The sequence below is a fragment of the Pelophylax lessonae genome, assembly GCF_965119305.1.
Source record: "Pelophylax lessonae genome assembly, chromosome: 1".
NCBI lineage: Eukaryota > Metazoa > Chordata > Amphibia > Anura > Ranidae > Pelophylax > Pelophylax lessonae.
Window position 1 is genome coordinate 570,229,321 of NC_138768.1, and position 12,718 is coordinate 570,242,038.

At 41.9% G+C, this 12,718-nt stretch overlaps 1 protein-coding gene across 1 annotated transcript in view; it reads left to right on the forward strand.

Annotated features, from left to right (window-relative positions):
- Window positions 1-520: 520 nt before the first annotated feature.
- Window positions 521-12,718, forward strand: part of ADAMTS3 (ADAM metallopeptidase with thrombospondin type 1 motif 3) — a 264,587-nt gene continuing 252,389 nt past the window's right edge. Inside the window, exons 1-2 of the mRNA XM_082244160.1 lie at window positions 521-623; window positions 3,047-3,074. Of these exons, the coding sequence (XP_082100286.1) occupies window positions 555-623; window positions 3,047-3,074 (97 nt within the window). The 5' untranslated portion in view covers window positions 521-554. The remainder of the gene's footprint in view (window positions 624-3,046; window positions 3,075-12,718) is intronic.

The window sequence follows — 12,718 nt, forward strand, 5'->3', positions numbered from 1 at the left end:
TTACATATAGATCTCCTTTTTAGTTGCTGCTTTAACTGGAAAGTTTACAGTTGTAAACACCTTTTATATACCTCCTTTATTTATCCTGGGCAAGAGAGTTTGAACTTTAAATTAGGGCACATATTCCAAAGAAGCAGGCTGAAAAGTTCTGACTGCCTGCCTTCCTCCCCGTCTGATTCTAAAGGGCTAGTTCAACTTAAGCTCTTCTCACCTATTAAAGTAACACTCAGACTGGAAAAAAAAAAACTTCCTGCTAAAGGACCCCCATTTCTTAGTATTCATTCTTTTCATTTGACAAGTCTTGTCTACTTCTCAGGACCTGCGTTAGAAGTACCCCACGACACTCCCATTCAAAAGTCCCAACCTAGAGACTGGTCCTTAGGGACCTGAGTGCAGAAGCAAGCAAGAATAAGAGAAGAAGTACATTGATTCATTCAGATGTGCTCCTGATGAAATCTCTTTAGATCTATTCCTTAAAGCGTCTTTCTTTTTATTTTTTTTGTGTGCGAACACATTTTTGTGGAGGATTAGCTGTAGACATTACCGGACTCGTGATGGTTCTTCTGTCACTTTGGTTTATAGTAGCTGTGGCTCTGATAGACTGCAAGACTTCAGCTGAACAGGTAAGTCAAATTTTAGTAAATTTTAGTTTGAAATTTTTCTTTGCTCAGATTTGTGCTGCTTTTTTAACAATATGGATTATATTAAATACCGTTTTAGTGATGGTTTGTCATATTGGATTACCTAAGCCAAGGGACTTGTGTATTTGACACATATAAAGATTATACATTTTATAAAGATGCTACTAATGGCTCAATGATAAGTTTCAGAAGTAGCATTACTCAGGCTGTTTAAAAATTGGATTAGAACTTGCGTAGATGTAATTTTTTTTCTGAACGTTGCCTTTGCGGTTCAACGTCACGCTACATGAAGGCACGTGCTCGGACAAACATAGTTGAGGGCTTAACCTTCTAGTCCCAGGTGTAAGCTGCATTTGGCTGTAGTGGAGAAACTTTTGACAATTCAAGCATTGATCTCAATCCACAAAATTGCACACATTTAAGGTAAATTAAAATTTGTAGGCTTGTGATTAATGTGTACTCCAAATTAAATTAGGATGCTAAAAAACAAAGTCAATTTGCATAAGCCCAAAGACATGCATATGCCACCCATAGCAACTGATGACTTCCTTAATGTCTCACAGTGCCATTTATTAAAGGACCTAAAAACTGGGTATCAGGAACAACAGCTCTGTTTATTCTTTGCTTAAACTTTGGTAAATCAGCCACAATGAAAAGTATATTCTTCTGAATGCTAAGTTTGTCTCAGGTGCATTCATCTGTTAGCAGATAATGGAGATCTCTGCAAAAATAGGCATAGGATGGTCATGTTTAAGTATAACGGAGAGTAGCTGCTACACGTGTCAGTATCAAGATGTAGACTACTTGACAGATCCGGACTACAGGCTCCCCCTACCTGACAAGTTCAGTTTCACATGTTCTGAAGTTCTTTGCCCACGATGATACCTTCAACCATGGTTTAATTTCGATTTTAAAGTCTTGATCCGCTCAAAGCTGGCATTTCAGTTTTTGGTAGTTGACGTGATAGTTTCTTAAAACTCTTGGAAACTTCACTGGTGAGGTCACTGCACTTGAGTTTTTAAGTCTGCACACCTGCTGGGGCCATGTTCCTACTTTACTGGTTGGACTTTTATTTGCTTTACATTATGGAGAACGTAACTGGAGGTGCTGGAATGCAAAAAGATGGGTGGAAACACATAAATCTTTTAGAGGGACAGGATCAAAATGGGAATTATGGCAGGGAGATCTTGCTCCAAGACTAGGGCTGACCACTAGGCTCCACCTATAGCTAAAATACAACTTTTGGGTGGACTCAGTGGCGTAGCGTGGGGGGAGCAGGGGGGGGGGGCGGCCGCACCGGGCACAACATCTGGGGGGGGCGCATCCGCAGTGTCACTCTGTCTGTCTGACTCTGACATACACAGTTCACACACTGTCTGCGGCTGCCTCCATCTTTAGGCTGGGATAAGTCCAGCGCGGCCGCCCTATGGCTGAAAATGGCGGGTCGGGCGGGGCTGGACTGTGCCTCACCTGTCCATTGGTGTAGGGTGGGGTGGCGTTGCAAGCCAAGCCTCACCTATGCCATCTCACGCTGGTCATTCTGCATTGAAAGGGGGCACGCTGGTCATTCTGCATTGAAAGGGGGCACGCTGGTCTCTCTGCATTGAAAGGGGGCACGCTGGTCATTCTGCATTAAAAGGGGGCACGCTGGTCATTCTGCATTGAAAGGGGGCACGATGATCTCTCTGCATTGAAGGGGGGCACGCTGGTCTCTCTGCATGGAAAGGGGGCACGCTGGTCTCTCTGCATTGAAAGGGGGCACGCTGGTCTCTCTGCATTGAAAGGGGGCACGCTGTACCTTGATTACTGAAGGCCCCTTTCACACTTTTGTGACCTCAAAGTCGGGTTAGGGGGCGCAAATTACTTGCCTTGCCCCGGGTGCTGACAACCCACGCTACGCCACTGCGTGGACTGACCCTTTAACCATAAAGAAAATAAAATGTACGAATGTTCTATTCATGGTACAAGTTACTATAAGTTTGGTGCATTTGGTATCTGGCTTTGTTTTCAGCCAGTTACACTGTTAGAAAATATATTCATGAATTAACAGGATGTGATTGATTTTTCCACCAGAAGTCTGAAGCACCCACAGGAATAGTTAATTAATTTTAAGGCCTTTGGCTACTGGATTTGTTGGCTCAGCCTCAGTGATTTATTGAATAGTGTAGTCATTGCTGAGCTTTCTTGGGTTGACCTATCTATGTTAAACACATTATGAAAGCCCATGGACTATAGGTGGTAAGACAGATGTTTATTGAGCTAGGAAAAACCCACCAGTAAACTTAAAAGTTGCCTGCAGCAATTTTGGTTTTCTGCTCAGCACAGAGCATGCAGTGTACTGTTAACCGTGAACTGTCCAAACAGTTAAATAAAACTAATGTTCTCTGTCTGTCTTTTCTTTTCAGGCTGGCAATGAAGGAAACACTCGAATAGGTAAGAGCATTCAATGACATTTGGAACAATTGTTGATTTCTTCTACAAGAAATGCAAATATCCTAAGAAGCTATAGACAAATATAAAGAATGCAGTCATCTGAGGGGAATGATTTACTAAGGAGTGAAAGAATTACACTGTTCTTTCAAATTTACATCCACTTGCATCCACTTCCAAGACCCAAACAAGTTTAAAGTCAGCCATACATGAAACAAAATCTGTCCAGTTCAGCAGGGAGTTTAAATCAATGGATGGGCAGGCTGGTTGTACACAAGCCGATGTATCGACTGACTTGTGTACAACCAGCCTGTTAGAAAATGTTCTCTTGATCAGCGCCATTGGCTATAGCTGGTGGTGCTGATCAGTGTTTCCAGATAGCGGGGAAGTCTCCTCACTGTCAGAATACAATAGCTTAGCAGGCGTGATTCCCCCATTCACCTCAAGTGTGTGGATTAGGGAATGTAGTCATTTTCTTTTCTTCAAACTGCTGGCTGAACAGAAAAAACAAAACATGGCCAGCTTAATGCCCCATACACACGTGCAGATTATCTGAAGACTTTTGTCTGCAGACTTACCAAAACCATATAATATGAGGTCAAACCTAAACACTTTCAATTTGTATGCAATCCCAATTTGTATGCATAAGGCCCTATTCACACATTTACATGTTAACCTGCACTTTGGAATGTGCTAAAGTGCATGGGTCATCAAGGGCAATGTAATAGATAAAGCCCACTCACGTCTGTGAACTGCATTGCAGTGCGTTTTTTTTTTTTTAGTTTGTGTATTGGTTCACAGAAGGTAATTGTAATGCATGAATTCAGCCCCTGGTAAAAAGCCTAAGGCTCGGTTCACACTGGGGCGGCACGACTCTGTACTACTTCGGGGGCGACTTGTGCATTCCCATGCACCACGACTTCGGAGCGACTTGCACGGACTTCACATAATGGAAGTCTATGCAAGTCGCTCCGAGGTCGCCCCGAAGTAGTACAGGACCCTTTTTCTAAGTCAGAGCGACTTGTGTCGCTCCTATTAGAACAGGTCCTATAGCAGTCAATGGACCGCGAGGGAGCGCGACTTGTCAGGCTGACAAGTCGCCTGACAAATCGCGCTGGTGTGAATGGAGTCTAATGCCTTGTACACACGCAACGATTATCGGCCGACCGATCGGCCGACTTTTGTCCAGTGTTGTTGTGTTGGTTAAAATGTGCTCTAGACTGCACACGAATTTTCTCGGCCAACAAAAATCTACTTCAGAAGTGATGTCATGTGATGGTTTACTTTCCGTGTGTTTTTTCATTTTTGAGCATGCCCAGTCTTGCTCATCAGATTTTTGTCTGCCGAAATCTGTACTGACTGACGGAAAATCGGCCGCTGTGGTGACGGCCAACAAAAATTTTATAGCCTGCACACCAGATTTTATTCGGCCGAAAAGTCGGAGTCGGTTGTCGAAAGCATCATACTAACAAGCCGAAAATCGGACGATCGGACGTTGGCCGAAAATTCACGGCCAACTATCGATGCGTGTGTACGAGGCATAAGTAGTTTTTTTATTGGCCAATATTAAAAATACACAATGCATTAAAATGCATTAAAAGTGTGAGTCAACTCATGTGCCAAACACATGGTTTGAACATAGACTTAGGAAAAGGGAAATGCAGAGGATGCCATTGCTGACTTCTGTAACTGGAAATGCCAGTTGTCTGGCTGTTATGATGGGCCATCGGCTTCCGTATTTTTTGAGTCACTGAAGTTGAACAAGTTACCTTTCTGTTATTTCCTCACTGCTCTGTTCAGCTGCTTGGAGTTAAAGGAAAGCCCCCTGGGATCTACAAGTTACTAGAATGGCTTTCTTTACCTGGAAGTACTTGGTATTTCATTAGGCTTATGTCGCTAAACAGAGCTGCATGGCAGAAAAGGAAAGCATGTACAGTATATACTACAGGGCATGAATAAGGAGGGGGGGGGGGGTAAAGTAAAGCTGTTGCTTTGCCCAAATGGTCAAAGCATAATAATTGCTTAAACCCAGAGACTGCCAGAAAAAAAAGGTTTCAGAAAATGATCAACAATGGCAACCTCCATTTCTCTCTGTGTTAAACTGTATATTTAGCCAACATTTTATTTTATTTTTCTAATAGAGTAGGCCCGCAGGGGTTTCAAATTGGCGGCCCTCCATCTGTTGCGGAACTACAAGTCCCATCAGGCCTCTGTCTGTGGGAGTCCTGCTTGTAACTGTCAGCCTTGCAATGCCTCATGGGACATGTAGTTCCGCAACAGTTGGACGGCCACCAGTTTGACACCTGTGGTAGGGAATGGTTAGACCCCCTGTCAGTGAGGATAATCCCCTCTTAGTTATCTGTCACCAGAAAAAATGACAAATTGGATGATTTTCCCTTCATCGCCTTGTCTGGTCACTACCGTGACATGTTGTATATTCCATTAATTTGTGTCCCTGAGAAAATAGTCCCTAGGACAAAAAGAGGGGCGATTCTCACTTGATGGACACAGACGGCACTAAAAACCTGACGTAGGATCCCTACTCTATCCAAAACAAAATAAAAATTCCATTAACTTGCCCAGCAAGCATCTGCTAATAGGCAGTCCAAAAAGCAGTTTCATGGGTTTATTGTCTACAAAAAAAAAAGAAAGAAAGAAAGAAAGATAAAAAAGCCTTGGCCAAACGCTGAACGTTGCCAAAAAGAATGGTGCCATCTTACCATTACAGAAGGTGCCACAATATTGAATAGTCTTTCAATTCTGCCGTAATATATTTATAGATGGAGACATGTTGGTTTGTTATCTATAAGCTTGGATAGAGAAGGAATGCAGTAGTTAGATCGTTGTTTACTTGTTCAAAATTTTTAAGTTTTCAGAAAGAACAATAATGGAAGGTAAACAATATTTACCATACTTTGCGGCACTGGATATAGGCTCACATGAATGAGTACAAATGACAAAGCAATGAGTTAGATCATTGTTTAATGTGCACCTGGAAGTCTTTTAATTTCTTTCACCAGGTACATTTTCGGCATGTGTTATCTGTAGATTGTTGTGTGATTAGTTTTCATATAAAGGATCAATCTTTCAAAATTTAAATGATGGGGTTTGTGCTGTCCTATTTTTTTTGGGACTCCCAAAGATTTGCCAAGTATATTTTCCTTGCTAATGGGCCATACACACTATAAGATTTTCTGAAGACTTTTTCCTTTAGATTTACCAAAACCATATAATATGAGGTCAAACCTAAACACTTTCAATTTGTATGCAATCTGGCAGGCCCTTGCACTACATAGAAAAGGTAAATCTGAAGGAAATCTAACCACAAAAGTTGGATAGTGTGTATCCAGCTTAAGCTCCTGATATAGTTTTACTGTTCCCACCCATTTTAGGAGAGTGGGACTCCTTCCTAATGGCTGTGGCAGGTGTGTAGAGATCTTGCCAACTGGGTCTCTAATGCCCCGTACACACGTGCAGATTATCTGAAGACTTTTGTCTTCAGATTTACCTTTTCTATGTAGTGCAAGGGCCTGCCGGATTGCATACAAATTGAAAGTGTTTAGGTTTGACCTCATATTATATGGTTTTGGTAAGTCTGCAGACAAAAGTCTTCAGATAATCTGCACGTGTGTACGGGGCATAAGAGATATAGGAAACTATATGAAAGTATAATTCTTCAACTTTCACCAAAATGTGAAATGTTAGTTTTGGGTGGACGAACACTAAAGTCATTGTTCGGAGCAATGATTTTATGTTTTTATCACACAGCTTTTGAGTTAGCATCAGAATACTTTTTCTTAGAAATATATCAGCGATTGCTAGAAATCTTTGGAGACCAGGAATGATATTAGAGGAGTGATGGCTCAGGAATGTCTATAAATGGTTCTTTCTGCTGATTAACGAGTATGAATATCATGATGGCAAACGACTAGCAAGCTTCAAACTATTTTCCACTAAAATATTGCCACTGGGTGGCATTGTTTCATTAAGTGTGTATATCTAGTAGTTCCTAGATATTTTTGAATACAGTCATTTTTTTGCCCTTTCTTGGAGCTGGTAATAGAAAACAGAACATGTAAGTTGCACAAGTTTGTATATACAGTACACAGTAGATGTATGTATGATATATCACTTGTTAGGATTTGTTACATGCAACACTGGGATAGTTAGGTTTCTTGGATTGTTTGGCTTTAATGTCCTCATTAATCCATATATTTTATTAACTATCTAACTGAAAACCAATTTCAACTTCACTCCCTCCTGCTGGTTTTTTTTCACCTTCCTCTGGATCAACTGCGGGTATAGGATTGTGTATAGGATTGTGTATATGGGATTGTATGGTTGGGTTTTCTTTACTGTTTTTTTTGTTTTTTATTTATTGAGCTAGATGGACTTGTCTTTTTTCAACCTGAGTAACTATGTACTGGCAGCAGTGCGGCCGCTTTATGGGGGGGGCAGACCAATTTACCTCCAAGGCCCTGCCATCCGGCCCAGTCCGGCCCGTACCGCAAGTGGTGGGGACTCTTTTCGTGCAGGAGATGGGAGTAGGCTGTTTTTTTCATGCAGGGCTTTTTTGTCGCTCCCCTTGCAAAGTGCCATCCCAGGCCTGGGCCTTGTTGGCCTAGGCCAAAATACAGCGTTGCTCCCTCCCCATCCCTATTTTTTGCCCCTCCTATTTTACCTGTAAAGCCAAGTTGTGCACATAATGCACATTGACACGCCTAGTGATCCAGTGCTGTTCCCTCCGGATCCACCACTTTGCCGCAGCACATCTGGTCCCAAACCAACATCTTCTTCTGATGTCACCAGGGGTTGCCAGCTTTCTCCTCTGAGTAGTGCAGCGGCGCCGTTGTGGCATTCATGAGCTATTGTGCATCATCAGAGAGGCAACTGAAAAAAACATTAATAGACAGTCAAGCCCCTTTATGAGCCTGTGTGGTACAAGCACCGTAGGGTACCCGGCAGCATCCTGGGACTTATGATGTGGATATTCCAGGGGGTTGTGACCACTGCACACGTAATTCTTGCCAAACCAAGTAATAAGGAAGTGTGGAGAGGGGTCCCCAAGAATCCTATTTCCCCTCTCCCCCACCGAAAAAAAAAAAAAATTCTGCTACCATAGGGGGGAAAGGTGAATGATACAAAGTTAATGCAGAGGATGAAGTTCCGCTTAAGAAGATGTTGTCAGATAAGCGTTAGGGATAAAGTATCAGGATTTTCACCTAGCTCAACCCCCCCCCCCCCCTAACAACGGTCAATCACTAGGCCTGAACACTGTCATATGGGGTAGGATTCCATTACATCATTTATCTATCTAAAGCTAGTCATACACAGCTAGATTTCTTATGTTTGGTGCACAGCCTGAACAAGGGAAAATCTATTGATTCCCCAATCCATGGTAAACCTCACATATAGAGGAATCCCCACTGCTGGCTACTGATAGGATGCAGTCAATGTTCAGCTGATAGTTTTCACCTGGCTCAATCAAGTTTTAAATTGACTTTTCTGAGCTGGGTGGTGCTCGCAGGAACACCCAAGCATTAAAGTATAACTAAAGGCAAAACTTTTTTCTTAGTTTTGGATAGAGGGGAGTGGGATTAGAACATCTGTCAGGCTTTATTGCTGTCTGTGCCTCCATTATGGAGAACGACCCTCTCTATTTGCCCTGTTTACCATTTTAATTGAAAGTGAAAGTAAAAGAAAATCCTACGTTTCGGATCCTCCCCAGAAAAGTAACAGAGGGGAAATCTCCCCAAATGAGACAAAGATGGCCCAGTTAAACCTTACAACGGTTTTTAATCCTCACTTACCCTATCCCAAAAGGAAAGGTTTTTGCCTATAATTCTACTTTATTTTCAGGCAATTCAGCAGTGTTTGGCCAGCTTAAACTCTGACAACACTCGACACCAAAGTTGCCAATGGAGCCTGGCTGTATATGTATACATGCCTGTAAGGTGGGATATGTGCAAACACTGTCATTTTGCACCTGAATGGCTGACTCTGCCTTCAATTCTTCCTTAAGCCCCGTACACACGTACCGATCGTCGGCGAACGATCGGCCGTCTTTTGTCCCCGGGCTGTCGGTGTCTGTTGAAAAGTGCAAAGACAGCACAAGAATTTTGTCCGCCGACTACAGCCGACTGCAGAAGTGATGTCATGTAATGGTTAACTTTCCCTGTGTTTTTTCTTTTCTGAGCATGCCCAGTCTTGCAAATCTGCGGTCTGTCGGCCGAATTCTGTACTGACTGGCGAACAATCGGCCGCTCTGGTGTCGGCATACAAAAATTTTAATGCTTGCATGACAGATTCTTGTCGGCAGAATGTGCGATGACGGCTGTCGGAGGCATCATACTAACAAGCGTACGATCGGCAGACGCTTGTCTGCCGACGATCGGTACGTGTGTACGGGCCTTTAGTCTTCGACCCAACAACAGCTTGCAACAGTGAAGTCAAAACTGAGTTATGCGTTTGTTTTGGAAATATTCTAGCTTAGAAATCAGCTGAAACAGCTGAGCAACTAACATTTTCAGAAGACAAGATTAGCAGCGATTCATATTTCTCTTAGTGCCGGCTTTGTTGGGGTTTATTCATGTTTGGACCCATCTCCCCTGCCTCCTTTGCACGATAATTTAATGTCCAGCTCCACTACCGAGAGAGACAGAGTCAAGCTTAAGTTTTTTATTTATGCCATACCTAACTGTTTCAGGAAAGGTCTACATATTTTACTGCTTTAGCTACCTATATGCCTGGGTCTACTGGTCTTTTTGACATGCAGTTTCCAGTGAAAAGAAACCTTTACTTATCTTAACCCATGCTTAATTTGAATCACCTAGGTTTATGCTTCCCTCTTGACTACTTTATGTATGATAGTTGCAGAAGGAAAGCTAGGTGTCCCAGAAATGTTTGGGATTACAGGAAGGGAAAAGTAAACCAGCTTTACTGAATAATGGCCAAAACTATGTACTGGCACCCAGCTGAGCTCAACAACTATTCTGTGCCAAGTCAGGCAGACCCTTTGCATAGTTGTTGGTAAATCTAAAGTATATTTTACAACCAGATTGTAACATGCATATAGAGCTTTACAACATACTCTCTAAATAGCACCATGGTAACAAAAACTGGATATAGATTTTTCATCTCTAGGCCAGCTACCTTGTACCACCACTTCCCACTCCCAAATATCTTTTGCATACTTCTTCTCCCCCCAATATTTCTTAACTGCATTGAAAAATAGACTTCCCCAAATAACAGGACAGAAAAACAGAAATGTCTCTGGAAAGATGCAATCGGTAATTGCTGACACAACTAGGAATGGTTCTGCAGAAACACAATCAGTACCATAGTGACACAATTAGAATCATTGTTTAATCTATCAATTTTAGTTTAATTCTCTTTAAATTAGAAAAAAACAGCATATACAGTATGTTGTTATATTTGTCCACATATTAGTATCTAAAGTGTAATGTAATGATTTTGTCATCTAATATTATTTTTGAAAATAACCCTAACACAAACCTCACAATAACCCTCCCTGTAATCCTTAAATTATCACTTACTTTAACCCCTAACACTAACCATTCCTGAAACCCCTGCTCTCACATTAACCCTAAAAATAATAATAACTTTCCCTAATTATACCAGTGAGCTTCATATTACCTATCTATAATCTTAAAGTCCAACCCCAGGAAGCACTGACTCTCTCTGTAATCCTGACACTAACCTTGTCTGTAATCCTAACAAGAACTATCAAATTAATCCTCCCTATAACACGAACCTTCACACTAATCCTCAGTGTAATCACAACACCAACCCTCACACTAGCCTTCCCTGACACCATAGCACTATCCTTCCCTATAACTCTAACATTAAACCTAAAACTAACTTTCCCTGCAACCCACACATTAAATCTCCTTGTGAACCTAAAACTATGCTTCCCTGCGACCTCAATACTGGCCTTCACACTAAACCTCTATGTAACCCTTAAACCAGTTTTTTTTTAACCGGGGTGCTGCAGCACCCTTGGGTGCCACAAAGAGTTCCTACGGGTGCCCCGGCAAGATGACACAAAGCCCTGTACATTCTGATTATGAAAGGGTAACTGTGTTAAGTTCTGTGTACAAAGAGGAGGGAGAGTACTTCCCATTCCTCCTCCGGGCTCTCTTCCCTTCTATGCTGTTTTCTTTATTTTGCTGGCAAAAGTTAAAGCGTGTAAGCCGCCCGTCTGCCCGCGTCCTACCAGCTGATGATGTTATCAGTTGCAAAGGGGAAGGAAGGTCAGGCGGCCTGTACAGCTTTTCTGGCAAAAATTTGATAACAGCTTAGAAGGGAAGAGAGCCCAGAGGAGGAACGAGATATGGTCTCCCGTCTCTCTGTACACAGAACTCAACACAGTAACTCATGATTGGACTGTACATAGGGCTTTGTTTCATTTTGATGTAGCAAGGGCAAAGAGGGGGTATGAGGGAGAAGGTGTCAGGAGGGGGGATCTTTTGGAGGGAGGATTTGTGCTACATGGGGGATTTTTCTTTTGGGGGGGGGGGGTGAGGGAGGATTTACAGCCTACTAACCACTTACCAAACTACATTTTAGGGCTTTTTCACACCAGGTACAGTTTGGAAAATGTGTGAAATTGCTTGTTTTCCTGCATCACATAAAAATTAGTTGCCTTTTTCAGTTGTGCATGGGAGCCTTTAATTCTCAATGGCACCCCTACACATCCACCCATTGCATGTTTGTTTGCACTCACTTAAACGCATGGTCCTGCAGTACCATGTTTTTTGGTAGGGCCCTATTTAAAAATCCATGTCAGCACCTTTTTTGCGTGTTTCACGAGCATAGAGCAGCGCAATAAAAATAGAACGTGCAAACAAGCCCTGGGGCTCGGATACACCTCTTTGTGTGAACAAGTCCTCAGACTGGTGTGCTCCGGGGTCGTTCACAATTCTAAAGGGTGCCTTGACTACAAAAAGGTAAAAAAACACTGCCTTAAACTAATGCTGCTCATACACGCACAGAATTTTGGCCGTTTGTAGACTGAAGATCATTAGTCTTTCGAAAGCAAATTGTCCACTAACTGATAGAATAAACTTGTTTATATGATTGTTTCCATGTTCATAGTGATCATTCGATAACGGTAAAAACATATAAGACAAAATATTATTTTTGTTTCGATTATACCATACACGTAAACACTTTAGTTGAAATGGTAAAAGTTTTTTGCTTCTGATCCAACAACATTAGCCGGGCCCATGGTCAAAATCGGCGGTAAAGTTGGATTCACTAACAGCACGAATGTGGAACCTGCTCTGTAACAATCATGTTAATCCTCTCTGAAACCTAAACATTAATTCTCTTACTTATCCTCAGTACAATGTCAGAATCCAATACTTTGTACTGTTTCACTTTAAATAAAGCTTGCTTGTTACTATTCAACTTCTGGATTTAAATCTAGGAATTTTAATTTTATTTACTTTTGAATCTCAAAGGAGCTGGAATGCATTGTTGTGTTCTGATGCAGTAACATTTATTAGGAACTTTTCAGTTTCTGTACTACACAAACAAAAGATTACATGCACCAGGATAATTACAGTAAATCCCAATCACTACCCAAACTAATAGGAACTATTTGCATCTTTAATAATTTAAAT